This window comes from Drosophila suzukii, chromosome 3 (assembly GCF_043229965.1).
Source record: "Drosophila suzukii chromosome 3, CBGP_Dsuzu_IsoJpt1.0, whole genome shotgun sequence".
In the NCBI taxonomy this organism is placed as follows: Eukaryota; Metazoa; Arthropoda; class Insecta; order Diptera; family Drosophilidae; genus Drosophila; species Drosophila suzukii.
The window spans coordinates 21,168,246-21,195,521 of NC_092082.1; the positions used below are offsets into that span (position 1 = coordinate 21,168,246).

The 27,276-nt window shown below is 45.6% G+C and overlaps 6 protein-coding genes across 15 annotated transcripts; 2 read left to right on the forward strand and 4 right to left on the reverse strand.

Annotated features, from left to right (window-relative positions):
- Positions 1-181: 181 nt before the first annotated feature.
- On the reverse strand, positions 182-4,312 carry Duba (Deubiquitinating enzyme A). Of its 3 annotated transcripts, none has more exons than XM_070996469.1 (9): positions 4,185-4,312; positions 3,526-4,025; positions 3,384-3,451; positions 2,239-2,770; positions 2,022-2,178; positions 1,715-1,917; positions 1,109-1,656; positions 833-1,044; positions 182-577 (listed from the first exon to the last, which is right to left on the reverse strand). In XM_070996469.1, exons 2-9 carry the CDS (start codon positions 3,697-3,699, stop codon positions 483-485), a joined length of 1,989 nt encoding a protein of 662 aa, XP_070852570.1. In that variant the 5' UTR covers positions 3,700-4,025; positions 4,185-4,312; the 3' UTR covers positions 182-482. The 3 variants fall into 3 exon arrangements, with proteins under 3 accessions (XP_070852570.1, XP_070852569.1, XP_070852568.1); XM_070996468.1 differs by having other exon boundaries at positions 4,122-4,300; XM_070996467.1 differs by having other exon boundaries at positions 3,526-4,028; positions 4,122-4,300.
- Positions 4,313-4,964: 652 nt separating this feature from the next.
- On the forward strand, positions 4,965-5,420 carry LOC139353138 (uncharacterized). Its single transcript, XM_070996471.1, has one exon. The coding sequence runs from the start codon at positions 4,998-5,000 to the stop codon at positions 5,193-5,195; it is 198 nt and encodes a 65-aa protein (XP_070852572.1). The 5' UTR covers positions 4,965-4,997; the 3' UTR covers positions 5,196-5,420.
- Positions 5,421-6,037: 617 nt separating this feature from the next.
- On the reverse strand, positions 6,038-18,750 carry Muc68Ca (Mucin 68Ca). Of its 2 annotated transcripts, XM_070996466.1 has the most exons (2): positions 11,439-18,750; positions 6,038-10,712 (listed from the first exon to the last, which is right to left on the reverse strand). In XM_070996466.1, exons 1-2 carry the CDS (start codon positions 18,713-18,715, stop codon positions 6,131-6,133), a joined length of 11,859 nt encoding a protein of 3,952 aa, XP_070852567.1. In that variant the 5' UTR covers positions 18,716-18,750; the 3' UTR covers positions 6,038-6,130. The 2 variants fall into 2 exon arrangements, with proteins under 2 accessions (XP_070852567.1, XP_065720934.2); XM_065864862.2 differs by having other exon boundaries at positions 6,038-18,750.
- A 423-nt stretch (positions 18,751-19,173) lies between these two features.
- Akr1B (Aldo-keto reductase 1B) lies at positions 19,174-23,537 on the reverse strand. Of its 5 annotated transcripts, none has more exons than XR_010654091.2 (7): positions 23,437-23,537; positions 23,294-23,378; positions 20,814-20,956; positions 20,269-20,752; positions 19,995-20,203; positions 19,604-19,790; positions 19,174-19,306 (listed from the first exon to the last, which is right to left on the reverse strand). XR_010654091.2 is itself a non-coding variant. In XM_065864866.2 (6 exons), exons 1-6 carry the CDS (start codon positions 23,520-23,522, stop codon positions 19,261-19,263), a joined length of 1,053 nt encoding a protein of 350 aa, XP_065720938.2. In that variant the 5' UTR covers positions 23,523-23,537; the 3' UTR covers positions 19,174-19,260. The 5 variants fall into 5 exon arrangements, 2 of the variants coding, with proteins under 2 accessions (XP_065720938.2, XP_016936128.4); XR_010654090.2 differs by having other exon boundaries at positions 19,598-19,790; XR_005014202.3 differs by lacking the exons at positions 23,294-23,378; positions 23,437-23,537 and adding an exon at positions 22,675-22,855 and having other exon boundaries at positions 19,598-19,790.
- A 222-nt stretch (positions 23,538-23,759) lies between these two features.
- LOC108010716 (aldo-keto reductase 1B) lies at positions 23,760-25,557 on the reverse strand. 3 transcript variants are annotated; one of them, XM_017075635.4, is made up of 6 exons: positions 25,422-25,557; positions 25,261-25,362; positions 24,983-25,125; positions 24,398-24,926; positions 24,167-24,336; positions 23,760-23,984 (listed from the first exon to the last, which is right to left on the reverse strand). In XM_017075635.4, exons 2-6 carry the CDS (start codon positions 25,327-25,329, stop codon positions 23,936-23,938), a joined length of 960 nt encoding a protein of 319 aa, XP_016931124.4. In that variant the 5' UTR covers positions 25,330-25,362; positions 25,422-25,557; the 3' UTR covers positions 23,760-23,935. The 3 variants fall into 3 exon arrangements, with proteins under 3 accessions (XP_016931124.4, XP_016931125.4, XP_070851543.1); XM_017075636.4 differs by having other exon boundaries at positions 25,261-25,353; positions 25,422-25,440; XM_070995442.1 differs by lacking the exons at positions 25,261-25,362; positions 25,422-25,557 and having other exon boundaries at positions 24,398-24,922; positions 24,979-25,115.
- Positions 25,558-25,913: 356 nt separating this feature from the next.
- On the forward strand, positions 25,914-27,206 carry PCID2 (PCI domain-containing protein 2). The gene has a single exon (XM_017075609.4). It carries the CDS (start codon positions 25,970-25,972, stop codon positions 27,155-27,157), a length of 1,188 nt encoding a protein of 395 aa, XP_016931098.2. The 5' UTR covers positions 25,914-25,969; the 3' UTR covers positions 27,158-27,206.
- Positions 27,207-27,276: the final 70 nt, after the last annotated feature.

A 27,276-nucleotide genomic window follows, 5' to 3' on the forward strand; every position in this document is an offset into this window, starting at 1 on the left:
TTGATTTACCGTCCATTGCGTGCATACCTTACTAAGCTTAATATTATGATGTATTACAAAGTAGGAATTAATTTTATGGGGAAAGGAACGTGGCATGGAGGGGATATCATGGTAGAAAAGCGGACATGTTCGGGTTGACAGCTTATCAAAATTTGTGCTTGTACACATTCACATCGAAAAATTCAATAACGATCCTTTAATGAATTTTTAATTTTGGTTCTAATGATTACACAAACAGGCCTTATTAAAAATATATGTTTATAATATTTATAGGGATAGTGTTATGTGAGAGTGTAAATGTGTAAAAGCGGAAGTGCGCCGATTCCCATTGCACAAATTGCAAATTTCGTTTCACGCCCACTTATCAACATTCAAGATCGTAGATAATTTCTGCGTATTGTTGTTTGTTTTTTGGTAAGTTTTGTGTTCTGCTTTCGTTGCGGAAAGAACTGCTAAATCACTGTACAAAGACCGAAGCGAGACTACGGTCCGCAGAGAAACTTGCGCTTCTGGTCCTCCATGTAATCGCGTGTGGACATCTGGATGGCCTGCTGCAGCATCTCGCTCTCGTTGACTCCTACCGGAAGCAATAATAGGTTATTTTGTATTAACTATGTATATACAATAAGAGATAAAGGGGAAGGAGCACTAGAAATATTTAAGATAAATAGTTGTACCTTGAAGGGACAAGATCAGTTCACACTTATAAACTTTTCAATTATTTTGAACTAATCTTAGTATCAGTCATGAAATCATCTATATAGTGTATATAGTGTAATTTCTTGCAAAAAACGATTTCCTCCTCTAAATCAGAGCGCATTTTCTAACTCACCCTCATCGGCGTAGGATGCCTCGAGCAACTCCTGGTAGAAGCTGGAGTAGCTCTTATCCGTGGGCGACTTGACGTCCCCGCTTTTCTGTGGCGAATGCGACTGCTTGGAGGTGCAGGGACGCTGCTCAGCCTCCGGTGTATTAGCACGAGCCACAGACGGCGCAGAATCACGCTTCGGACTCTTCCTTAGCGGGGCGTCCAATACCTCGGCGCTGCAAGGTAGGAAGGAACGTAAAACCTCAGTAAGCTCGATTAGAAGTCGTCGCGAACACCAACCTCTTGCTCGCCAAGGGAGCCTCGCGAGTTTCGTGGCGCCGCTTCTTTCTCAGAGCAGTGGTGCGTCGCTGTGACTTAGCTGCCTTGCCGGAACGCTGGCCAGAAGCTGTGCTCGGCGATGAGTTACCACCGCAGTGTCCCACCGAACTGGTGCTACTCATATCTGTGGCATCGCTATCGTAGCCAGCCAGCTCGTTCACCTCTGGCGGCAGCTTGTGGCTAAACTGGCCGAGTGTTTTCGGCGAAAGGGAAAACGCAGGGGCGGTGGCATCTCCACCGCTGCCGCTGGTCAAAGTCACAGCCGGATTGCTGCTGCTACCAAGGCCCCCGCACACCGAGTACTTCGAGGGCGAGGCATCCGAATCGGTGAGCGCCTCCGCCGAGGTAACCGTTGAGGATGTGGCCGATCCTGCGGCCGTGTTGCTGCTACGCGAGCGTTGCATGTTCTCGCGGCACCACTGCAGGTAGGACTCGCGAGCAATTTGCTCCTCGATGGCTTCGTTGGTGGCCTCCCAGTCTGTTGTCTTAAGCTTATCCTCGAACATGGTCTGCAATTCGCAACGGTTAATAGGAGGTGGGCGTGGAGAACGTGCCATTTTTACATACTTGTTCAATCTCCAACTGCTCGCTGAGACGCACTGCCTCTTTGGTTTGGATCTCGGGCTTGTAACCAGCCAAGCCCAGGCCCACGCCAACGGTGGCGTTGTAGGGATCTATTATAGCATTGTAGTGTGATCCGCGCTGATAGGACAAACGCAATGGAGGATAGCCTGCCTGCGACTGTTCAGAGTTGAAAATATTGATAGGATCTGCAAACAGAAAATCGTATATTACAATAAGATTCGTGATACATTCAATATTATTTTTAAATGACCCTTCATTAACCCAAAATTTTAATCACTTCATTACTTACTTGACTGGTAGCAATACACTTCAACAGTGCGACTATAGATCTCGGATATGGCCTGGATCTCGATGTGGTTGCCATGGGCGTCACGAGCTCGTTTGCGCTGTATGTAGCTGTTGATGTCCTCGGTGACAAACTGACCGAAATACTCGCGGTTCTCGTGCTGCATTTAAAATCAATAATGTTAAAACATAGTTTGCGTTACCAAAGAAGGAAGCATTACAATATAATCCATGGTGTGCTGGCGGATCACGTCGTGCATCTCCTCGTCGCCGTAGATCTGCAGCGAGATGGAGCGAAAAAGGCAGGCGCCGTCCTCTTCAACAGGCTTCAGTTCGTAGCCGCGCTGTTCCATGCACTTGGCGAACTCCACATCGCGGCGCTGCCACTCCTCCACCGGAATCAGGCGCTCCTTGGGCTGAAGATGCTCGTCGCCGCTGTTGTAGCCGGAGAAGGTTTCCTCTGCAGATTTCAGCAGACTGGCAGACGCCGTAGGCGTCGTCATCTGGACCTGAGCTTTCGGTACTGTGGCGCAGCCTAGTCCCAGATGTTCGGGTGAGTTTCTGCCCACCGCCGCGGGACTGCTACTGCCAGAAGTTGAAGCCGACGGCGGACTGTTGCACTTGCTGCCAGACACGCCGGGTGCTCCGCTTCCCGCCACCGCCGTCGGATGGTTTAGTTTCTCACGCTCCAGACGATCGCGCTTGTAGTGGTGGGCATGGGTTTCGTGGTGCTCGCGACGCTTCGAACGTGTGCTGGTTAAAAAAAAGTAATACGTCAATATTAAATTCCAAATAGATTGTAATAAAATTTAGGATTTTTAAAAACGGAATGACAATTATTGATTTGCAGAGTAGCTTTTCGAAATCAAACTTTCAGTCGCAGTGTGGTGGATTTTTAATTTGTGAAACCACAAAATTGTGTATTGTTAATGTAAGTAGATGTATGGTCAGACAGTATTATAACCTATCGGAACTAATAAAGCTCTGTTTAGATTGGATCAGTAGGTGAACATCTTCTACGAATCAAAATATTGCGCATGTTGTCATATAGGTAAAAAACTTTTCTAAGATATTTTTTAAATTTCTTCGGAGTACATACATATGTATGTGAATTAAAAAATTCTAGCGTTACGAAGTAATTAGAAGAAAATGCTGTTGACCTCTATAGAAAGTACTTTAAAAGGGCCAGTCACGCTCATATTGTAAATCTTCTAGATGGAACCCTTTTTAACTGTTGTAAATTTTCTTGTAAGGGGAGTCCCCTTTCTTGCTGCCCTAAAGCGAGTAACCCAATTAAATGCAGCTGCTACAGGGCATGGAGCCCCACCCCGGGAAATCCAGTGAGGCCCGCGCCACAATAACTCACCTCTTGTGGGGGCTGCAGCGATGGGTGCGTGCCAGTTCGTCGTAGACCTCGCCACGCCTCTGGGGACTCTAAAAAGGGGCGGAAAGAAGGAGCCAATTAATGGGCAAGTCCAGGTGGCGGTTCAGAACAGTGGCCCACTCACCTGACCATGTCCATCGATGACGACGTTGCGGTGGTTGTGTGTGTGGGCATGGTTGTGAGTCTGGCTGACCACCGACTGCTCCACCACAACCACCTGGGCCTCCTTGTTATCCGCATCCACATTGCCAGCCACGCGCTTCGCACTCGGTGGTGCGCTCACTGGCTTGATTGTCATGTTGGGGCGGTGCTATTCGTGTGCCCCTCACTGTGCTCTCTCCTTTGTTGTTACTTATCGGGTGGACTTAACACTTTCCTTGGGGCCGAAAAGTGTGCGTCATAGGCGACACCTCTGAGTTCGATTCGCGTTCCCCACAACTCAGGGAAAACTGTGTGTTCTTTGTCCGAGATGTCGTCGCAGAAAATGCGACTTCAGTGGTTCCTTTCACCCACTGAACACGAAGTTTCTCTTTTTTGCCGGATAGAGGAATTGGTGCGGATCTTTTGTTAGCTGCCTGTGTTCTTTAATTTTTCGATCTTAATTGTGGCTCCGAATCACAAAGACTGCTGGGTTAAAAAAATAAAAATTACATTTCCAGATTTTCATCTGTTCGTGCTAGTGTGCGTGTATGTGTGTGCGCAGTGTTTGCTATTGCTCACAATTATTTGTGCTGGCTCAAAACTCCGCGATAAACGTGGTACACTTCCGGCCACTGTGCTTACACTATTTGCGGGGAAGTTGTCAGTTTTTTATAACCTTTTTCGGGGGTTTTATATTGTTGATAATCCTGTAGTTCGATTTTTTTTATTTTGTGCACGTTGTCCAGTGTGACCGCGGTTTTTGGGCGTTAAAATATGCCCTTGGTCAAATATGATACTAGAAACATAGTATTTAAATACCTCACTTACACCGTATGTTGAAAAAATACTGCTTGCGCGCGAAAGTTTAAAAGCTAAAACACGCCAATTTTGACAGGTGTTCAGATATCTAAGATTTATAAATTAACAAAACCCTCAATGCATAAAAGAGCTAAAAATTTTCAATTTAAAAATTTGTCCCTTTATTTTTTCGTACTTTACGGTTTTTATTGCTCATTTCAATATTCAATGTAAATATAACTAACATCGTAGCTAATGTGTTGTATCTTGATTTAAGAATTTTAAAAATAAATGTATTTATTCAATTCATATATAATACGAAACTTCGAATTCAATATGCAGATATTTAAAAACTTGTATTTATAATCAAATGTATTTAATTTTTCTTGTTTATTATTTGACAAGCAATAGGCAATCAAGGGTTTTAAATCTTACAAAACAAATTTAGAATCTCTCTAATAAGCTAAAAAGCTAAAAGTCAATATTCGTTTCAGAATTATATCACGCAGGTTGCCGACTCTTTGTCATTAGAGATTAAGTTCTAAAACACATGTGCAAATATTTAATTGGGTATAACATAAGCGCTTTTTCTTTTGTGGAAAGCTATAAAACGCCATAGAACGTAAATAAAAATGTTAGTCTGCATTCCAACCAAACATGAAGGCCCACGTTTTATTTGCTATTTTTTCGGTGGTTCTAATGGCTATATCATATGCCAACGCCGCAACTACTACCACCACTGAAGCACCCCAATCATCGACAGAATCTCCGTCATTTCCACAATGGTCATGGACGGACTTCATTAAATTTTGCAACGGCAGCAGTAGTGGAAACAAATTCTACTTTTTCTTTTAAAAATCTGCTTAATTAAAATTGATTTTAAAACTTATTAAAAATGTCGATTGGTTCCTTTGTTTAACTTTGTTGGTATTTCTTAAAATATACATTTTTTTACATTTATGTAAGCCCGTTAAAATTTCTAGCCTTATAGTTGGATTTAAAACTAAAGGATTTAAAGTAAAGAAAATTGTTGTACAACCGAAATAAAGAGTAGCAATACCGAAAAAATACTGTGTAAAACTTTTCAAATGATTTTCCTGTATGATGACAGAATAGATAAACCATTGATAATATAATTACTATTATACCTGTTAATCGTAGAGTAAAAGGGTATACTAGATTCTACGGAAAGTAACAGGTAGAATGAAGCGTTTCGAAACCTATAAAGTATACATATATTTGATCAGGATCACTAACAGAGTTGAAAAGTTGGAATTTGACATGCAGATTCTATAGCCTCTTGCGCAGCGCAAGTTTAGCAGATACGCCCATAGCGCTAAAACCTGTCAAGCGCCCACTTTTATTAATATTTTGTAAAAGTGTAAATCAATTTGGCTTTGATTATCAGTATCTATCTTCATGCAAAAAATTGTTAAAATCGGACCATCCAAAAGTTATAATCAATTAACGGAATCTACACTAGGTGGCACTGTTGCGGGGCGTGCAATTTTGGAACCGTCGCTTTGCTGCTTGGATATCTCCATCTGCCTCGCAAATCCATTAGCCGAGTTGCGGGTATGTAATAGTCGAGGCCGTCGTTTTATTATTAATGATACGAGAAGACTCAAAAAGAAAAGTACTCCAAAAATTAAAAATATTTATAAGTTGTAATTTTTGTCACCCACAAGAATAAAACATTTTATAATATTCATATGCATATATTTTACAATCGTACAAATTAAAGTCATCGGCCGTTTTCTTCCGGCCTTATCCATTCCCACGGTTCAACTTTAATATTGATTGTTCCAACCACCCCATCCGCTTCCGTATGGACGCCATCCATAAGGCGTCCAGCTTGGTCTGGCTCCAACTCCCCACCAGTAGGGATACTGTCCAGTTGCGCCCACGTAGCCTCCTTGGATCATAGAAGGGTCATTGGAGCTCTCCAAGCCCTGCATGTTCTGGCCATCTACGGATAGGGCTCCGTTATCCAAGCTTCCGCTGTCTGGGCCGGTGCTTCTGGTCCAGGGATTCGAGTTTTGCAACTGAGCTTCGTTACTGGTCTGACCTCGGGCTAACCGGAAACGGATGTCTGGAGATCCCTGCGCAGTAGAACTGCCTCCCGAGAATCCAGATCGCTGGGACCAGGACTGTGCGCCACGAGTGCCGCCCGCACCTACAATAGAACCAGAAAGGGATGAACCATCTCTGGCGTAGATCTCACCTCCTGTGGTACTTCTTTTAATTATCTTCGACCATGAGTTCGATGAATCTCCTCCACCAACAGAGATGCCTGCATTAACGGCCGGCGGGGTTAGGCGGATTGGATTTGAGGCTTTCTGCGAAGAACTAGACCAGGAGTATTTAGTCTCAGTTTTAGGGACCGATGAAGTTTTCGTCGTAATGATTGTAGTTGTCGTTTTTTTCGAAGAAGACTTGGGAACTGCGGAGCTCTTATAGGTGTAGGTCTTAGTGGTTTTAGTCACTGTTGAACCTGACTTTCCGCCGGTAAGTGATGTGGTGGCGCCAACGGTTGGTAGCGACAAGATACCTGACGATTTACCTCCGATAGTGGACGTTGTTGTGGTTGAAGATTTTGAGCTTGACTTTCCACCATGAGCCACTACGCTAGCATCAACCACTTTAAGAGGTGTGGTGCCCGACTGCTTACTTCCCTTTGTGGTTGTAGTTGTTGTTGTGGTTGACGATCGTATGGTTTTTCCTCCTTTGCTTATGGAACTTTCCTTGATAACTTTGACGACGGGAGAAGAAGGAGTACCAACTAGGCTCTCAGAGGAGGTGGTCGTTGTCACGACCTGATTCGAGCTTTCATTATCATTCAAAGGACTACCCTGAGTGATTTTGATGTGGGGGTCCAAAGAGGATTCTGTTTGACCCTTATCTGAAAAGGTCGTTGTTGTCGTGGTCGAGGAAGTCTTGTTCGATTTTCCATCAATAGAAGATTTTTTTGATGAACTCGAGTAGGAATGCTTGCTCTTAGGTGTAGAGGAAGAGCTTGTTGTTACGGTTTTTGTGGTTTTGCTAGATGTGGAGCTCGATTTTCCATTAGATTTGGGAACCTTAGAGGCCTTTGACGAATGGGATTTTGTTTTTTTAGTTTTAGTTGTCCTGGATTTGCCGCTTGTTGAAGTTACACTGGCGTCTACTTCAGGCAAAGATGAAGAGCTGGACTTATCGCTTCCATCGGTTGAGGTAATTGTTGTTGTTGTTGAAGACTGACTCGAGCTTGCACCATCATTGGAACTATTTCCATCAAATAATGCATCAGACGATTCTGCTCCACTAACGGATGAACTGTTATTTTTACTCTTGTGGAATTTTTCGATCGTGTGGGATTTTTTGCTCTTGTGGGACTTTTTGCTCGACCGCTTGGTCCGAGTCTTACCACCACTGGAAGTTTTCTTCGTTGAGCTCGACTTGGAACGTTTAGTTTGAGGTGTCAAGGAAGAGCTAGTCGTTATTGTTGTATTCGTTTCGCTTGAGCTGGAGTTAGAATTCCCATTAAACTTCGGATTTGTAGTTGATGTTGTTAATGACTGACTCGAGTTTGCGCCATCATTGAAACTATTTTGATCAATTAATGAATCAGACGATTCTGCTTCACTAACGGATGAACTGTTATTTTTACTCTTGTGGCATTTTTTGCTCTTGTGGGATTTTTTGCTCTTGTGGGACTTTTTGCTCGACCGCTTGGTCCGAACCTTACCATCACTGGAAGTTTTCTTGGATGAGCTCGACCTGGGACGTTTAATTTGAGGTATAGAGGAAGTGCTAGTCGTTATTGTTGTAGTAGTTTCGCTTGAGCTGGAGTTAGAATTCCCATTAAACTTGTGAACCTTTGAAGTTTTTGTGGTTTTAGTCCATTTTGAGCCTGATTTTCCACCTTTAACGATAACATCAGAATCTTTCACAGTCGAGGGAGATGGGGTGATGGCTTGACTCTCATTCGAAGATTTTATCGTTGTGGTTGTGGAGGTAGTCGATGACTGACCAGAGTTTCCATTATCATTAGCCGAAATTCCCTTAGTGACTTCTACTGCTGGAGAAGACGACACGGTGGTTTGACCATCATCCGAAGAGGTTGTCGAGGTGCTTGTGGACGACGACTGACTGGAGTTTCCAGCACTGCTTGTTCCCTGGGTGACTTCCACAGTAGGGTCAGATGAGGTGCTGGCTTGACCCACATCCGAAGACGTTGTCGTTGTGGTTGTGGTTGTGGAGGTTGTCGACGACTGACCAGAGCTTCCATTAACATTCGACGATGTTCCCTCAGTGACTTCTACTGCTGGAGAAGACGACACGGTGGTTTGACCGTCATCCGAAGAGGTTGTCGAGGTGCTTGTGGACGACGACTGACTGGAGTTTCCAGCACTGTTTGTTCCCTGAGTGACTTCCACAGTAGGGTCAGATGAGGTGATGGCTTGACCCTCATCTGAAGACGTTGTCGTTGTGGTTGTGGAGGTTGTCGACGACTGACCAGAGCTTCCATTAACATTCGACGAAGTTTCCTCAGTGACTTCTACTGCTGGAGAAGACGACACGGTCGTTTGACCATCATCCGAAGAGGTTGTCGAGGTGCTTGTGGACGACGACTGACTGGAGTTTCCAACACTGTTTGTTCCCTGAGTGACTTCCACAGTAGGGTCAGATGAGGTGCTGGCTTGACCCTCATCCGAAGATGTTGTCGTTGTTGTGGAGGTTGTCGACGACTGACCAGAGCTTCCATCATCACTCGATGAACTTCCCTCAGTGACTTCTACTGCTGGAGAAGACGACACGGTGGTTTGACCATCATCCGAAGAGGTTGTCGAGGTGGTTGTGGACGAAGACTGACTGGCGTTTCCAGCACTATTCGCTCCCTGAGTGACTTCCACAGTAGGGTCAGATGAGGTGCTGGCTTGACCCTTATCCGAAGATGTTGTCGTTGTGGTTGTGGTTGTGGAGGTTGTCGACGACTGACCAGAGCTTCCAACATCAGTCGACGAACTTCCCTTAGTGACTTCTACTGCTGGAGAGGACGACACGGTGGTTTGACCATCATCCGAAGAGGTTGTCGTGGTGGTTGTGGATGAGGACTGACTGGAGTTTCCAGCACTGTTCGATCCCTGAGTGACTTCCACAGTAGGGTCAGATGAGGTGCTGGCTTGACCCTCATCCGAAGATGTTGTCGTTGTGGTTGTGGTTGTGGAGGTGGTCGACGACTGACCAGAGCTTCCATCATCATTCGACGAACTTCCCTCAGTGACTTCTACTGCTGGAGAAGACGACACGGTGGTTTGACCATCATCCGAAGAGGTTGTCGTGGTGGTTGTGGATGAGGACTGACTGGAGTTTCCGGCACTGTTCGATCCCTGAGTGACTTCCACAGTAGGGTCAGATGAGGTGCTGGCTTGACCCTCATCCGAAGATATTGTCGTTGTCGTTGTGGAGGTTGTCGACGACTGACCAGAGCTTCCATCATCACTCGATGAACTTCCCTCGGTGACTTCTACTGCTGGAGAAGACGACACGGTGGTTAGACCATCATCCGAAGAGGTTGTCGTGGTGGTTGTGGATGAAGACTGACTGGAGTTTCCAGCGCTATTCGTTCCCTGAGTGATTTCCACAGTAGGGTCCGATGACGTGCTGGTTTTACCGCCATCCGAAGATGTTGTGGTTGTGGTTGTGGTTGTGGAGGTTGTCGACGACTGACCAGAGCTTCCATTATCATTCGACGAAGTTCCCTCAGTGACTTCTACTGCTGGAGAAGACGACACAGTGGTTTGACCATCATCCGAAGAGGTCGTCGAGGTAGTTGTGGACGATGACTGACTGGAGTTTCCAGCACTGTTCGTTCCCTGAGTGACTTCCACAGTAGGGTCAGATGAGGTGCTGGCTTGACCCTCATCCGAAGATGTTGTCGTTGTGGTTGTGGAGGTGGTCGACGACTGAACAGAGCTTCCATTAACATTCGATGAAGTTCCCTCAGTGACTTCTACTGCTGGAGAAGACGACACAGTGGTTTGACCATCATCCGAAGAGGTTGTCGAGGTGCTTGTGGACGACGACTGACTGGAGTTTCCAGCACTGTTCGATCCCTGAGTGACTTCCACAGTAGGGTCAGTTGAGGTGCTGGCTTGACCCTCATCCGAAGATGTTGTTGTTGTGGTTTTGGAGGTGGAGGTTGTCGACGACTGACCAGAGCTTCCATCATCATTCGACGAAGTTCCCTCAGTGACTTCTACTGCTGGAGAAGACGACACGGTGGTTTGACCATCATCCGAAGAGGTTGTCGAGGTGCTTGACGACGACTGACTGGAGTTTCCAGCACTGTTTGTTCCCTGAGTGACTTCCACAGTAGGGTCAGATGAGGTGCTGGCTTGACCCTCATCCGAAGACGTTGTCGTTGTGATTGTAGAGGTGGTCGACGACTGACCAGAGCTTCCATCATCATTCGACGAACTTCCCTCAGTGACTTCTACTGCTGGAGAAGACGACACGGTGGTTTGACCATCATCCGAAGAGGTTGTCGAGGTGGTTGTGGACGAAGACTGACTGGAGTTTCCAGCACTGTTCGATCCCTGAATGACTTCCACAGTAGGGTCAGATGAGGTGCTGGCTTGACCCTCACCCGAAGATGTTGTCGTTGTGGTTGTGGTTGTGGAGGTGGTCGACGACTGACCAGAGCTTCCATCATCATTCGACGAACTTCCCTCAGTGACTTCTACTGCTGGAGAAGACGACACGGTGGTTTGACCATCATCCGAAGAGGTTGTCGAGGTGGTTGTGGACGAAGACTGACTGGAGTTTCCAGCACTGTTCGATCCCTGAATGACTTCCACAGTAGGGCCAGATGAGGTGCTGGCTTGACCCTCACCCGAAGATGTTGTCGTTGTGGTTGTGGAGGTTGTCGACGACTGACCAGAGCTTCCATCATCATTCGACGAACTTCCCTCAGTGACTTCTACTGCTGGAGAAGACGACACGGTGGTTTGACCATCATCCGAAGAGGTTGTCGTGGTGGTTGTGGATGAGGACTGACTGGAGTTTCCAGCACTGTTCGATTCCTGAGTGACTTCCACAGTAGGGTCAGATGAGGTGCTGGCTTGACCCTCATCCGAAGATGTTGTCGTTGTGGTTGTGGTTGTGGAGGTGGTCGACGACTGACCAGAGCTTCCATCATCATTCGACGAACTTCCCTCAGTGACTTCTACTGCTGGAGAAGACGACACGGTAGTTTGACCATCATCCGAAGAGGTTGTCGTGGTGGTTGTGGATGAAGACTGACTGGAGTTTCCAGCACTGTTCGATCCCTGAGTGACTTCCACAGTAGGTTCAGATGAGGTGCTGGCTTGACCCTCATCCGAAGATATTGTCGTTGTCGTTGTGGAGGTTGTCGACGACTGACCAGAGCTTCCATCATCACTCGATGAACTTCCCTCAGTGACTTCTACTGCTGGAGAAGACGACACGGTGGTTAGAGCATCACCCGAAGAGGTTGTCGTGGTGGTTGTGGATGAAGATTGACTGGAGTTTCCAGCGCTATTCGTTCCCTGAGTGATTTCCACAGTAGGGTCCGATGACGTGCTGGCTTGACCGCCATCCGAAGATGTTGTCGTTGTGGTTGTAGTTGTGGAGGTTGTCGACGACTGACCGGAGCTTCCATCAAAATTCGACGAAGTTCCCTCAGTGACTTCTACTGCTGGAGAAGACGACACAGTGGTTTGACCATCATCCGAAGAGGTTGTCGAGGTGGTTGTGGATGAAGACTGACTGGAGTTTCCAGCACTGTTCGATCCCTGAGTGACTTCCACAGTAGGGTCAGATGAGGTGCTGGCTTGACCCTCATCCGAAGATGTTGTCGTTGTGGTTGTGGAGGTGGTCGACGACTGAACAGAGCTTCCATTAACATTCGACGAAGTTCCCTCAGTGACTTCTACTGCTGGAGAAGACGACACAGTGGTTTGACCATCATCCGAAGAGGTTGTCGAGGTGCTTGTGGACGACGACTGACTGGAGTTTCCAGCACTGTTCGAACCCTGAGTGACTTCCACAGTAGGGTCAGATGAGGTGCTGGCTTGACCCTCATCCGAAGATGTTGTTGTGGTTGTGGAGGTGGAGGTTGTCGACGACTGACCAGAGCTTCCATCATCATTCGACGAAGTTCCCTCAGTGACTTCTACTGCTGGAGAAGACGACACGGTGGTTTGACCATCATCCGAAGAGGTTGTCGAGGTGCTTGACGACGACTGACTGGAGTTTCCAGCACTGTTTGTTCCCTGAGTGACTTCCACAGTAAGGTCAGATGAGGTGCTGGCTTGACCCTCATCCGAAGATGTTGTCGTTGTGGTTGTAGAGGTGGTCGACGACTGACCAGAGCTTCCATCATCATTCGACGAACTTCCCTCAGTGACTTCTACTGCTGGAGAAGACGACACGGTGGTTTGACCATCATCCGAAGAGGTTGTCGAGGTGGTTGTGGACGAAGACTGACTGGAGTTTCCAGCACTGTTCGATCCCTGAATGACTTCCACAGTAGGGTCAGATGAGGTGCTGGCTTGACCCTCACCCGAAGATGTTGTCGTTGTGGTTGTGGTTGTGGAGGTGGTCGACGACTGACCAGAGCTTCCATCATCATTCGACGAACTTCCCTCAGTGACTTCTACTGCTGGAGAAGACGACACGGTGGTTTGACCATCATCCGAAGAGGTTGTCGAGGTGGTTGTGGACGAAGACTGACTGGAGTTTCCAGCACTGTTCGATCCCTGAATGACTTCCACAGTAGGGCCAGATGAGGTGCTGGCTTGACCCTCACCCGAAGATGTTGTCGTTGTGGTTGTGGAGGTTGTCGACGACTGACCAGAGCTTCCATCATCATTCGACGAACTTCCCTCAGTGACTTCTACTGCTGGAGAAGACGACACGGTGGTTTGACCATCATCCGAAGAGGTTGTCGTGGTGGTTGTGGATGAGGACTGACTGGAGTTTCCAGCACTGTTCGATCCCTGAGTGACTTCCACAGTAAGGTCAGATGAGGTGCTGGCTTGACCCTCATCCGAAGATGTTGTCGTTGTGGTTGTGGAGGTGGTCGACGACTGACCAGAGCTTCCATCATCATTCGACGAACTTCCCTCAGTGACTTCTACTGCTGGAGAAGACGACACGGTAGTTTGACCATCATCCGAAGAGGTTGTCGTGGTGGTTGTGGATGAAGACTGACTGGAGTTTCCAGCGCTATTCGTTCCCTGAGTGATTTCCACAGTAGGGTCCGATGACGTGCTGGCTTGACCGCCATCCGAAGATGTTGTCGTTGTGGTTGTAGTTGTGGAGGTTGTCGACGACTGACCAGAGCTTCCGTTATCATTCGACGAAGTTCCCTCAGTGACTTCTACTGCTGGAGAAGACGACACAGTGGTTTGACCATCATCCGAAGAGGTTGTCGAGGTGGTTGTGGACGATGACTGACTGGAGTTTCCAGCACTGTTCGATCCCTGAGTGACTTCCACAGTAGGGTCAGATGAGGTGCTGGCTTGACCCTCATCCGAAGATGTTGTCGTTGTGGTTGTGGAGGTGGTCGACGACTGAACAGAGCTTCCATTAACATTCGACGAAGTTTCCTCAGTGACTTCTACTGCTGGAGAAGACGACACAGTGGTTTGACCATCATCCGAAGAGGTTGTCGAGGTGCTTGTAGACGACGACTGACTGGAGTTTCCAGCACTGTTCGATCCCTGAGTGACTTCCACAGTAGGGTCAGATGAGGTGCTGGCTTGACCCTCATCCGAAGATGTTGTCGTTGTGGTTGTGGAGGTGAAGGTTGTCGACGACTGACCAGAGCTTCCATCATCATTCGACGAAGTTCCCTCAGTGACTTCTACTGCTGGAGAAGACGACACGGTGGTTTGACCATCATCCGAAGAGGTTGTCGAGGTGCTTGACGACGATTGACTGGAGTTTCCAACACTGTTTGTTCCCTGAGTGACTTCCACAGTAGGGTCAGATGAGGTGCTGGCTTGACCCTCATCCGAAGATGTTGTCGTTGTGGTTGTGGAGGTGGTCGACGACTGACCAGAGCTTCCATCATCATTCGACGAGCTTCCGTCAGTGACTTCTACTGCTGGAGAAGACGACACGGTGGTTTGACCATCATCCGAAGAGGTTGTCGAGGTGGTTGTGGACGAGGACTGACTGGAGTTTCCAGCACTGTTCGATCCCTGAGTGACTTGTACAGTAGGGTCAGATGAGGTGCCGGCTTGACCCTCACCCGAAAATGTTGTCGCTGTGGTTGTGGTTGTGGAGGTGGTCGATGACTGGCCAGAGCTTCCATCATCATTCGACGAACTTCCCTCAGTGACTTCTACTGCTGGAGAAGACGATACGGTGGTTTGACCATCATCCGAAGAGGTTGTCGAGGTAGTTGTGGACGAAGACTGACTGGAGTTTCCAGCACTGTTCGATCCCTGAGTGACTTCCACAGTAGGGTCAGATGAGGTGCTGGCTTGACCCTCACCCGAAGATGTTGTCGTTGTGGTTGTGGTTGTGGAGGTTGTCGACGACTGACCAGAGCTTCCATCATCATTCGACGAACTTCCCTCAGTGACTTCTACTGCTGGAGAAGACGACACGGTGGTTTGACCATCATCCGAAGAGGTTGTCGAGGTGCTTGTGGACGACGACTGACTGAAGTTTCCAGCACTGTTCGTTCCCTGAGTGACTTCCACAGTAGGGTCAGATGAGGTGCTGGCTTGACCCTCATCCGAAGATGTTGTCGATGTGGTTGTGGAGGTGGAGGTTGTCGACGACTGACCAGAGCTTCCATCATCATTCGACGAACTTCCCTTAGTGACTTCTACTGCTGGAGAAGACGACACGGTGGTGTGACCATCATCCGAAGACGTTGTTGAGGTGCTTGTGGACGACGACTGACTGGAGTTTCCAGCACTGTTTGTTCCCTGAGTGACTTTCACAGTAGGGTCAGATGAGGTGCTGGCTTGACCCTCATCCGAAGATGTTGTCGTTGTGGTTGTGGAGGTTGTCGACGATTGACCAGAGCTTCCATCATCACTCGATGAACTTCCCTTAGTAACTTCTACTGCTGGAGAAGACGACACGTTTGTTTGACTATCATCCGAAGAGGTTGCCGTGGTGGTTGTGGATGAGGACTGACTGGAGTTTCCAGCACTGTTCGATCCCTGAGTGACTTCCACAGTAGGGTCGGATGAGGTGCTGGCTTGACCCTCATCCGAAGATGTTGTCGTTGTGGTTGTGGTTGTGGAGGTTGTCGACGACTGAGCAGAGCTTCCGTCATCATTCGACGAACTTCCCGCAGTGACTTCTACTGCTGGAGAAGACGACACGGTGGTTTGACCATCATCCGAAGAGGTTGTCGAGGTGGTTGTGGAGGATGACTGACTGGAGTTTCCAGCACTGTTCGTTCCCTGAGTTACTTCCACAGTAGGGTCAGATGAGGTGCTGGCTTGACCCTCATCCGAAGAAGTTGTCGTTGTGGTTGTGGTTGTGGAGGTTGTCGACGACTGAACAGAGCTTCCATTAACATGCGACGAAGTTCCCTCAGTGACTTCTACTGCTGGAGAAGACGACACGGTGGTTTGACCATCATCCGAAGAGGTTGTCGAGGTGGTTGTGGACGATGACTGACTGGAGTTTCCAGCACTGTTCGTTCCCTGAGTTACTTCCACAGTAGGGTCAGATGAGGTGCTGGCTTGACCGCCATCCGAAGATGTTGTGGTTGTGGTTGTGGTTGTGGAGGTTGTCGACGACTGACCAGAGCTTCCATTATCATTCGACGAACTTCCCTCAGTGACTTCTACTGCTGGAGAAGACGACACGGTGGTTTGACCATCATCCGAAGAGGTTGTCGAGGTGCTTGTGGACGACGACTGACTGGAATTTCCAGCACTGTTCGATCCCTGAGTGACTTCCACAGTAGGGTCGGATGAGGTGCTGGCTTGACCCTCATCCGATGATGTTGTCGAGGTGGTTGTGGAGGTGGTCAACGACTGGCCAGAGCTTCCATCATCATTCGACGAACTTCCCTCAGTGACTTCTACTGCTGGAGAAGACGACACAGTGGTTTGACCATCATCCGAAGAGGTTGTCGAGGTGGTTGTGGACGATGACTGACTGGAGTTTCCAGCACTGTTCGTTCCCTGAGTTACTTCCACAGTAGGGTCAGATGAGGTGCTGGCTTGACCCTCATCCGAAGAAGTTGTCGTTGTGGTTGTGGTTGTGGAGGTTGTCGACGACTGAACAGAGCTTCCATTAACATTCGACGAAGTTCCCTCAGTGACTTCTACTGCTGGAGAAGACGACACAGTGGTTTGACCATCATCCGAAGAGGTTGTCGAGGTGCTTGTGGACGACGACTGACTGGAGTTTCCAGCACTGTTCGATCCCTGAGTGACTTCCACAGTAGGGTCAGATGAGGTGCTGGCTTGACCGCCATCCGAAGATGTTGTGGTTGTGGTTGTGGTTGTGGAGGTTGTCGACGACTGACCAGAGCTTCCATTATCATTCGACGAACTTCCCTCAGTGACTTCTACTGCTGGAGAAGACGACACGGTGGTTTGACCATCATCCGAAGAGGTTGTCGAGGTGCTTGTGGACGACGACTGACTGGAATTTCCAGCACTGTTCGATCCCTGAGTGACTTCCACAGTGGGGTCAGATGAGGTGCTGGCTTGACCGCCATCCGAAGATGTTGTCGAGGTGGTTGTGGAGGTGGTCAACGACTGGCCAGAGCTTCCATCGTCATTCGACGAACTTCCCTCAGTGACTTCTACTGCTGGAGAAGACGACACAGTGGTTTGACCATCATCCGAAGAGGTTGTCGAGGTGGTTGTGGACGATGACTGACTGGAGTTTCCGGCACTATTCGTTCCCTGAGTGACTTCCACAGTAGGGTCAGATGAGGTGCTGGCTTGACCGTCATCCGAAGATGTTGTCGTTGTGGTTGTGGAGGTTGTCGACGACTGACCAGAGCTTGCATCATCATTCGACGAACTTCCCTCAGTGACTTCTACTGCTGGAGAAGACGACACGGTGGTTTGACCATCATCCGAAGAGGCTGTCGAAGTGGTTGTGGACGAAGACTGACTGGAGTTTTCAGCACTGTTCGATCCCTGAGTGACTTCCACAGTAGGGTCAGATGAGGTGCTGGCTTGACCCTCATCCGATGATGTTGTCGAGGTTGTTGTGGAGGTTGTCGACGACTGACCAGAGCTTCCATCATCATTCGACGAACTTCCCTCAGTGACTTCTACTGCTGGAGAAGACGACAGGGTGGTTTGAACATCATCCGAAGAGGTTGTCGAGGTGGTTGTGGACGATGACTGACTGGAGTTTCCAGCGCTGTTCGTTCCCTGAGTGACTTCCACTGTAGGGTCAGATGAGGTGCTGGCTTGACCCTCATCCGATGATGTTGTCGAGGTGGTTGTGGAGGTGGTCAACGACTGGCCAGAGCTTCCATCGTCATTCGACGAACTTCCCTCAGTGACTTCTACTGCTGGAGAAGACGACACAGTGGTTTGACCATCATCCGAAGAGGTTGTCGAGGTGGTTGTGGACGATGACTGACTGGAGTTTCCGGCACTATTCGTTCCCTGAGTGACTTCCACAGTAGGGTCAGATGAGGTGCTGGCTTGACCGTCATCCGAAGATGTTGTCGTTGTGGTTGTGGAGGTTGTCGACGACTGACCAGAGCTTGCATCATCATTCGACGAACTTCCCTCAGTGACTTCTACTGCTGGAGAAGACGACACGGTTGTTTGACCATCATCCGAAGAGGTTATCGAGGTGGTTGTGGACGAGGACTGACTGGAGTTTCCAGCACTATTCGTTCCCTGAGTGACTTCCGGTAAGGTGCTGGCTTGACCATCATCCGAAGAGGTTGTCGTGGTGGTTGTGGATGAAGACTGACTGGAGTTTCCAGCACTATTCGTTCCCTGAGTGACTTCAACAGTAGGGTCAGATGAGGTACGGGCTTGACCCTCATCCGACGATGTTGTTGTGGAGGTGGACGATGACTGGCCACAAATTCCTTTACAGTTCGAGGATGTTTCCTTAGCAGAGCTCTCATCGGATAATTCGAGTATTTTTTTCCCGTTAACACAATTCACGTAATTCGGATTTCCAAGCAGTTCTCCGTCATGCAAGAGAAGCAACTTTCCGAAAAGCCTGTCCAGCAGCCACAGACGTATATCCTTTCGTATTTCAATTAAAGTTTGTCGAACACTTTCACAACATGGCTGAGCCTTTATATCCGGGGTGGCTACCGCCGTAACCGTTTTAGATTCGGATTGGGCCGCTGCGAGGGCCACAAGAGCGGCAAAAACCGCGACGAAAAACAAGCGCATGGTCCGCCAAGAAAGCGGGAGTCGGATCAATTAGATCTGTTGGCCAAAATTAAATTTCGAAACCTTTTATACCCGCTGGCTCGGAGTTTCGTTATTTTTTCGGCTATTTGCGTAGATGCTTGTCTAGCTTGCAAATTTTATTTGTTGAAGAACATTTGGTACTTCTATTGTTTCCACCAAAACATAAAAAACTGAGCAAATTGTCTATACTATACGTTAAAGTCAATATCTTTTAAATACCCATTAGAGAAACAACTGTGCAAAATATTTATTCTTAGCTGGGATTAAACACTTGTTAGATATTTTGACTTTACGTAAATCGCTCGCTCGTGTCAGATGTATACGTCAGAGGTGCATTAACCGATTTTTTAACAATCGCTTTAAGCCACACGAGAACCTTTTATTTGGTCAGCCAGTTCTCAATAAAAACTCAAACAGTGTAGAGGAAAGCCAAAACGTAATATTCATGTTTGTTTATTCGTATGGTTAAAGATTAAATGATTATGTAACAAATTATAAATTTGAACTGTGCACTGTGTTGTCTACTAGTATTCGTCCTTCTCGAAAGGGTGGTGGGGGTGACCGTACTGGCTGTAAGTATTAACATTAGAAATGTATTAGTTAGGTTCATAAAATTATGATTTTATAAACTACTTTTTAAGAACCAAAGCAATTCATAGCTTAGGAAACATTTGGTTAGCTATGGCAACTACAACTATTTTTATGCATTTAATATGTTCAAATTATTTAACAAAGCAAATATAGAATGTTAGGTAACAAGCTGGGGAAGGTAAGCTAATAAATAAACTAAGTAAACTAAGCTTAAGAAAACACAAACATAGAAAGATAAACACATATGCGCTTAAAAATATGAAAACATACGTTAACCTCATGTTCATGTTTATGTAGATCAGCATTATACTTGGACATTTTTCTTGATAGAGTTTCAGTTTTCAATAGGTATAATTTCTCATTTAAAAGAATTCTTCTTTATAACTTCTCGCTTTGCAGATATCGATTTCTTAAAGCTTAATACTCGTCGTGAAATGGATAGTACTTGTGGGTACCAGCATCTCTAAATAAATACAAATAAAGTTTTGATTTATAAAGGTATAAAAAAAGGTTTCGGTGGCGTTGTGAAAGTAACGATAAGACGTGAAAGGTAGGAATAATATTTTAAAATATTATAATTCAGATTTTGGTCAAATACCCTTTAAACCAGGCTTTATAAATAATGTAAATAAAGAAATAGGTATTTTCGGAGTACTACTGGACTTACTTGAGCAGGGGCACCAGGCGACCATTGCACTCGAAGCTCTCGATGGTTTCAATTTCTTCGGGCGTCAGTTCAAAGTCGAAGACTTGGAAGTTGGACTCGATGCGACTCTTGGTAACAGACTTGGGGATGACAATGTTGGCACGCTGAATCTGGTAACGAATGAGGATCTGTCCAGGAGTCTTGTTCTTCTTGGCAGCAATATCCTTAATCTACAAATTTAAAATATACATTATTTTACGTTTAATTTAGCTTGTTTGTAACACAGAAAACATACCTTAGCCTCCTCTAGGATGACCGGATCACCAGCCTTGGCCCATGGGCGGTTGGGAGATCCCAAGGGACTGTAGGCTGTGATCGTAATGTCCTTCGATTTGCAGAAATCTATCAGTTTTTTCTGTGTCAGGTAGGGGTGGCACTCAATCTGGTTGGTTGCTGGTGGGATCTTGGCCACCTCAAGCACGCGCTCAATCTGCCTCCTGTTAAAGTTGGAGACACCAATGGACTTGACCAGACCTTCCTCCACCAGCTTCTCCATGGCCTTCCAGGTATCGACGTAATCGACCGGCGAGTACAGGGTCTTGCCATCCTTATCGGTGGGGAACAGTTCGCAGCCTTCCTTGTAACCCATGGGCCAGTGGATAAGGTACAGATCGAGGTACTTCAGCTTTAGGGCACTTAATGTGTTCTCCACAGCTGTCTTGACCAGATCCGGGCGATGGAAAGTGTTCCACAGCTTGCTTGTGATGAACAGATCCTCACTGCAAGATAATAAAGTTAATTAACAGAATTCTAGGAATAGAAAACAAGTTTAGAACTTACCGCTTAACAACGCCCTCCTTGATCTTGGCCTCAACTCCATCTCCAACCTCATCTTCGTTTTGGTAGACGAAAGCACAGTCGATGTGCCTATATCCGGCATCAATGGCCACCTTCACAGCCTCGGTGACCTCTCCCTTTGGGCTCTGAAAACATAAGGGTATTAGATTAGTTTAAGTATAACATTTCTTAGTTTAATTCATATCCATTTTTGGTATCAGGTATAACTACATTAATTAAATGGCTAAGCGAATGTAATTCCAGCCTTAAAAGTTCGGTAATATACCTACATTCATGTTTTATTGGTATGACAGCACGCTTTGTATACTGCACAGCTTTAGTAAGAATCAGGCTATTATAAGTTCTATAATTGGCTTTCACACTTTTCAGGGCTATAAAATTATGTGCCTACATTTTTTGCAAGTAACACTGTGAATAAGAAAGGAAGGTCTTTTGGGAGTCATAGAACTTAAGTATCTACAGCATTGATAGTACGTCATCATGGAACATTCGAAGCTCTAAACAGAATTTCGCAATTCGTTGTCGAGCAAAGTTTCAGTTATGGGGAGCGTGATTCGGAAATCAAAATACTGTAGGTCTGCCTATCTGACACTTGACGTCACTTATCAGGCCCCTTGGTTCCCGCATCCTAAATATGTACCCAGAAAGATCATAGATGGGTCAGACTATTAAACTACACATATTTCAGACTCAATCACGTGAATTTTTTTAGGCTTATATTGGACCTTTTTTACAAAAATAAACGGATGTATATTTAAAACGTCATTTTCTAAACTGATAATTGGTGATTTATAATTGAAGTTCTGTGTAATCTTTTAGAGGAAAGAAAGGTTAAAGACTTTCATTTAATTTTGACATAATACGTTTATATTAGGGAAACTGAATTCAGTTTAATTTATGGGTGTGAGCACCAAGCCTCCTCCAATTCTGCTCTACAAATAGAACACGTAAACTAAACAGATAAGACTTATTAAAAATACCCTTATAATACCCTTGCTAATTAAACACCGCTTATCAGCGAGTTTTCTCACTGTAATCTGAATAGCATTTCCATTAGAATTCGTATTGAGCTTAGAGGTTTGAGTTCTGAGGGGCGCGTCTTTGATGAATAGTAAAACTGCAACCTATCCCCGTAAAATATCATAGTTTTGAGCTTAAGGCCACCTAGCTATAGCTAAATTTAAGTTCGCCTGTAAAATGTAGATTATGAACGAACATTCTATAATTATACATTTCATAAAATCTTCAAACAAATGCTGAATCAATAATCTTGTCACGAAATAATCCACTTCAGATAAGAACTTTTATCAGCTCTTGTCAACACATAATACTTGTAGAAACAACCAACTACTTATGTGCCCCAAATATATGGATGTTTGCGGGGTGTATATCAAGCAGTGATGTGGCAAATAATTGCAAAGTTTCCACTGCCATAAGAAGGTAAAAAGGTCACCTTGGCGAAAGAGTCATGGAGATCTTCAAATCACATAGTATATGATGTTGTGTGAAAGTGTTCTAGTAATTAGCATAAGGGAATATCAGTTATTTTTGTAACACAGATGTAAGATTCGACACTTCCATACGAACATATTATATTTAAATATATGTATGTAGATAAAAAGAATGACCGGCAAAATATAGCCGGCAAACTATCAGCAATACGACGCGTGTCATTATTTTTATCCCCCATTTTTTAAGCACCAGTGCAAAAAGAGATGAGAAAAAAACGGGAAGTCGTGGGCAGCGGAAAACTACCCGATTATGAGAGCCCACAAATACTATTGCAGGCATTTGCAACTGCTAAAAAGTAATTTGTGCAGTTACTTGATAATATTCTACTTACTCCCCAGGTTCCCAGACCAAGGATTGGGATTTCCTTGCCGTTGTTGAATTTCACATTTGGCACAGCCATTTCACTCGAAATTCTCTTCTTTTGTTTACTGGCAAAGGATTTTATTTAAATAAATATTTATAGTGCATAACCTTTCGATTACTGCCTCTTCTTCACAAACTAAACGATTCCCCTCAGCTGATTCCCGTTTTTATACGAACCGAAAGCTTTCAAAACAGGGCTGCAACATACCGTCTGGCAAAACAGCTGAGCGATCGTCAGTTAGGTTTAAATATACCGATTGTAAAAATATTATATCAGAAAAAAAATTATTATTGTACTTTAAGTTTAATTTAATGTTCGCTTAACACTTTAAACTTGTCGAGAACTTTAATAAACGCAAAAAGATCTATTAACGGCACATACATCGATTTAGGTTCGATTTGAAGTTGCAAAAGTTCCCTAAGAGAGATGCGTAAGCTCTTTAAGGCCCGATAAGTGCACAATTGTATTTTAAACATAGTTACGAAAAAGATTCTGATCTTTTACGTTTTCAAATACATTTAGATAAGGTTTTCATGGCTGATATGGATACGAAAGAGGTACTGAAAATATATTCACTGATACTTACATTCCAAGTGCCAAGTCCAATTACTGGAATCTCCTTTCCGTCCAAGAAAACCACTTTGGGAACTCCAGCTATTTCCTTCTGGCACCTAATGCAGGAAATTATTTCAAAGATTTTTTACGTACAACATTTTCCCAATACATTACCACATAAAACGCTCGATCTTGCCATAGTTTCTTAATGTTAAGCCCAAGACAGGTTGAACCAGTCGAATTTTCAATAAGCTGTTCATTTTTATATGGTTGTGAAATAACTCTTCTATTATTTTAGTATTTGAATGCTTTGACAAGGCAATGACTACTTTGTAGATCCATTTATTTCTAAACAAAAAATAACAAAATAAAAGTGTATATAAATATGAAAAGCCACATCTTAGAGCAACTTGACAATGACTATTTCAAAAGGTACTTCCTCATACTTTTAAATATTATCCTGGCAGTTCCAGACCCGAGGGTATTATTAGAAAAACTTACACAGTAAAATATGTTTATTATATTATCACTAAATAACACATTGTGTCACTATTATTACATCTCTCATCCATTTTTAACGGAGGTAGTAGAAATTCGATCGCCTCTTTAACATAATGAACAACCGTAATATTTAATTTTGGGTGGGACACGTTCAACATCTTATACTAATTATTTACTTCGCCTGTACTGGTTCAAAGGGATGATGACGGTGTCCATAGGCACTGAAAAGATAAGACGTATTACATTTAAGAAGTGGTAAATGAAAATGCTTAAAAGAGAATCCTAAATATTAGGATCGTAATTTAGGGGTATAGCTGCAATGATACCCGTATAAAGAAAATAGGCTTAACTTGAGAGTTAAGAAATGGGAAAACAAAATGTTTGGCTTAATTTTAACACTTACGCCTTCATGGTCATGAAACGACCATTACAGTCCAAATCATATATTGCCTTTACATCATCGCTGGCTAGTTCGAAGTCCCAGATTCGCCTGAAGTTATCCAGCATGTGATGTTTGCTCACGGATCGCGGGATAACGATGATGCCCGACTGTGTCTGATAGCGGAGGAGCACCTGGAGGATAGTGAGAAATAATAAAGCAGTTTAACGAAATATTATAATATAATATATGTACCTGTGCCGGTGTCCTTTCGTATTTCTCGGCTATAGCCAGGATGGTCGGGTGCTGAAGTAGAGGATACGCTCCGGGCTTTTCATAGGGCGTGTGTCCTGATCCCAGGCAGCTGTAAGCGGTTACAGCAATGGCATTATCATAGCAAAGGGTGATCAATGACTTTTGACTGAGGTACGGATGACACTCGATCTGCAGAACCACCGGCTTTAGCTTGGCAACACCCAATAGGCGAGTGATTTGCTGTTCATTGAAGTTAGATACGCCGATAGCCTGGCACAGCCCCTCATCGACCAGCTCCTCCATTGCCCGCCATGTGTCCACGTAGTCGATGTCCTCGAATGCGGCTTTATTGGTATCCGGACAGGTGGGATACAGGTTATCGCCCGACTTGTAGGCCATGGGCCAGTGCATTAGGTATAGATTCAGGTAGTTCACTCCCAAGTTCCTCATACTTGTCTCGCAGGCGGGTCGAACCAGCTCCGGTTTGTGGTGGGTGTTCCAGAGCTTGCTCGTGATGAAGAGATCCTCCCTGGAAAATCAAGGGTTTAAGATATTGATTGAAATACTACTCAAAAGACCACTTACCGGGTCACAACGCCCTCATCAATTTTCTCCCGAAGAGCAGCGCCCACTTGGGCCTCATTTCCATATATGTGGGCGCAATCGAAGTGGCGATACCCTATATCTATAGCATCCTTTACCGCCTGAGTGACGACCTCCGGTGGGCTCTAAATTGGGGAATACAGGTGAACAGGTGAAAAAAGTGCAACAAAAGCTTTCCAAAAAGGAGCTTTGACATTGACCGTGAAATGCACATTTCTGTGGGTCGATTATTTAATAGCATTCTATATACAAGCACTCACCCGCCAAGTTCCAAGACCCACCATAGGCATATTTTTTCCATTGCTTAAAAGAAAGTTTGGCGTCGACATTTCTGATCTTTCGATTGCCGAGTCCTTTTGGTCCTTGTAAAGTACGGATTTGATACTGGCTTGTGTTTTTAAAGCTTTAATTTGTAATTTACCAAATGAACTAAACCCAAAGGCCTATTAAACTGGCCACAAACGACATTTTTTGTGTCAGCTTTGGTATCACAAACATATATAAGTGAACTGTTTAAATTTAGAAATTTTTTGGGCAAGCAAAAGACCTTCGCGAAACATAATCGATTCGACACAGAGGAGTGTTTTAAAATGCTTACTGAATTAAATAAACATTTTAATTATGTTTATGCAGTTTTGTATCATGGAGGGCTCTAGGTTAATCTATTGACTTATCAAAATTTAAAAAAAAATTTAACTTTAGCTAAAACATCGCATATTTTAGTTTTTCCTCTTTTAAAAATGTAAGCCTAAAAAGCTTTAAATTAAGTTTGCGCAAGAGGGTTTAAAAAGATAATGGGTCGGATAGTTTAGAGTCGAAAGTTTATAGCGCAAAAATAAATTTAATTTCAGCCTTTTCGAAAAATATCGATACAGTATCGATACATCGATGATTTTTGCCATCCCTGGCAAGTGAGTACCATCGCTGGGCTGTTATCACTAGTTTTGCCGCTCGCAAAAAAAACAAACAATGTTCGGAACCGTAAATAACTATTTATCAAGCGTGCTGCATGCTGCCCAGGATTACGATGGCGAATCTCTGGGCACCCACCTCTCGCTGCGGGATGTGCACGTGCAGAACCACAGCCTGTACATCGCCCAGCCAGAGAAGCTGGTGGACCGATTCCTGAAGCCGCCATTGGACGAAGTGGTGTGCGCCCACCTGAAGGTGCTCTACCATTTGGCGCAGGAGCCTCCTGGCTATATGGAGGCCTACACCCAGCAGGCTGCAGCCTGCGGAGCCGTCGTGCGGCTCCTGCAGCAGCTGAAGGATGAGAACTGGTGCCTTCCACTGATGTACCGCGTTTGCCTGGACCTGAGGTACCTGGCGCAGGCCTGCGAGAAGCATTGTCGAGGATTCACACCCGGTCACGTGCTGGAGAAAGCCGCGGACTGCATGATGGCCTGTTTCCGCGTGTGCGCCGCCGATGGACGCGCCTCGGAGGAGGATACGAAACGCCTGGGCATGATGAACCTGGTCAATCAGCTGTTCAAGATATACTTCCGCATCAACAAACTGCATCTCTGCAAGCCACTCATCCGCGCTATTGACAATTGCGTGTTTAAGGACTCCTTTCCGCTGCCTGAGCAAATTACCTACAAGTACTTTGTGGGTAGGAGGGCCATGTTCGACTCCAATTACCAGGCAGCTGTGCAGGATCTGTCGTATGCCTTCAGCAACTGCCCCGATCGGTTTGCCAGCAACAAGCGGTTGATTCTCATCTACTTGGTGCCGGTGAAGATGCTGTTGGGTTACCTGCCAACCAAAGCACTCCTGCAGCGCTACGATCTCCTGCTCTTCCACGATCTTGCACTGGCCCTGAAGGCGGGCAATGTGAATCGCTTCGATGAGATTGTCAGGGATCAGGAGCTGGTGCTGATCAGGAGTGGCATTTATCTGCTTGTGGAAAAGCTAAAGTTTCTCGTGTACCGGAATCTGTTCAAGAAGGTTTTTGCCATCCGGCAAACCCACCAGTTGGACATGGCCGACTTTCTCTCGGCTCTGCAGTTTGTGGGTCTGAGCGATGTTTCTCTGGACGAGACGCACTGCATCGTGGCCAATCTCATCTACGAGGGAAAGATCAAGGGCTACATCTCACATGCCCACAATAAGCTGGTCGTTTCCAAGCAAAATCCATTCCCCTCCGTATCCACGTAGTGCATTTAATTGATTGTGAATTTCTAAGAGTAAAGGACTTCAATTTAAACAGTGTTTTATTTTTGTAAGTAGGGAACATAATTGAATTCAGTTTTAAAAATTGTCGTATGCAAGATTTA

Coding starts and splice junctions, on each gene's coding strand:
- LOC139353138 (XM_070996471.1), top strand. CDS start 4,998: ATGAAGGCCCACGTTTTATTTGCTATTTTTTCGGTGGTTCTAATGGCT.
- PCID2 (XM_017075609.4), top strand. CDS start 25,970: ATGTTCGGAACCGTAAATAACTATTTATCAAGCGTGCTGCATGCTGCC.
- LOC108010716 (XM_017075635.4), bottom strand. CDS start 25,329: ATGTCGACGCCAAACTTTCTTTTAAGCAATGGAAAAAATATGCCTATG. Junction 24,927..24,982: donor GATGAGGGCGTTGTGACCCG/GTAAGTGGTCTT, acceptor TTGATTTTCCAG/GGAGGATCTCTTCATCACGA. Junction 23,985..24,166: donor CGTTTCATGACCATGAAGGC/GTAAGTGTTAAA, acceptor TTATCTTTTCAG/TGCCTATGGACACCGTCATC.
- Akr1B (XM_065864866.2), bottom strand. CDS start 23,522: ATGAACAGCTTATTGAAAATTCGACTGGTTCAACCTGTCTTGGGCTTA. Junction 23,379..23,436: donor AAGATCGAGCGTTTTATGTG/GTAATGTATTGG, acceptor TTCCTGCATTAG/GTGCCAGAAGGAAATAGCTG. Junction 19,307..19,994: donor CGCCTGGTGCCCCTGCTCAA/GTAAGTCCAGTA, acceptor TAATACTTACAG/CCAGTACGGTCACCCCCACC.
- Muc68Ca (XM_065864862.2), bottom strand. CDS start 18,715: ATGCGCTTGTTTTTCGTCGCGGTTTTTGCCGCTCTTGTGGCCCTCGCA.
- Duba (XM_070996469.1), bottom strand. CDS start 3,699: ATGACAATCAAGCCAGTGAGCGCACCACCGAGTGCGAAGCGCGTGGCT. Junction 2,179..2,238: donor AGCACACCATGGATTATATT/GTAATGCTTCCT, acceptor TTTTAAATGCAG/CACGAGAACCGCGAGTATTT. Junction 1,045..1,108: donor GCTCCCTTGGCGAGCAAGAG/GTTGGTGTTCGC, acceptor CCTACCTTGCAG/CGCCGAGGTATTGGACGCCC.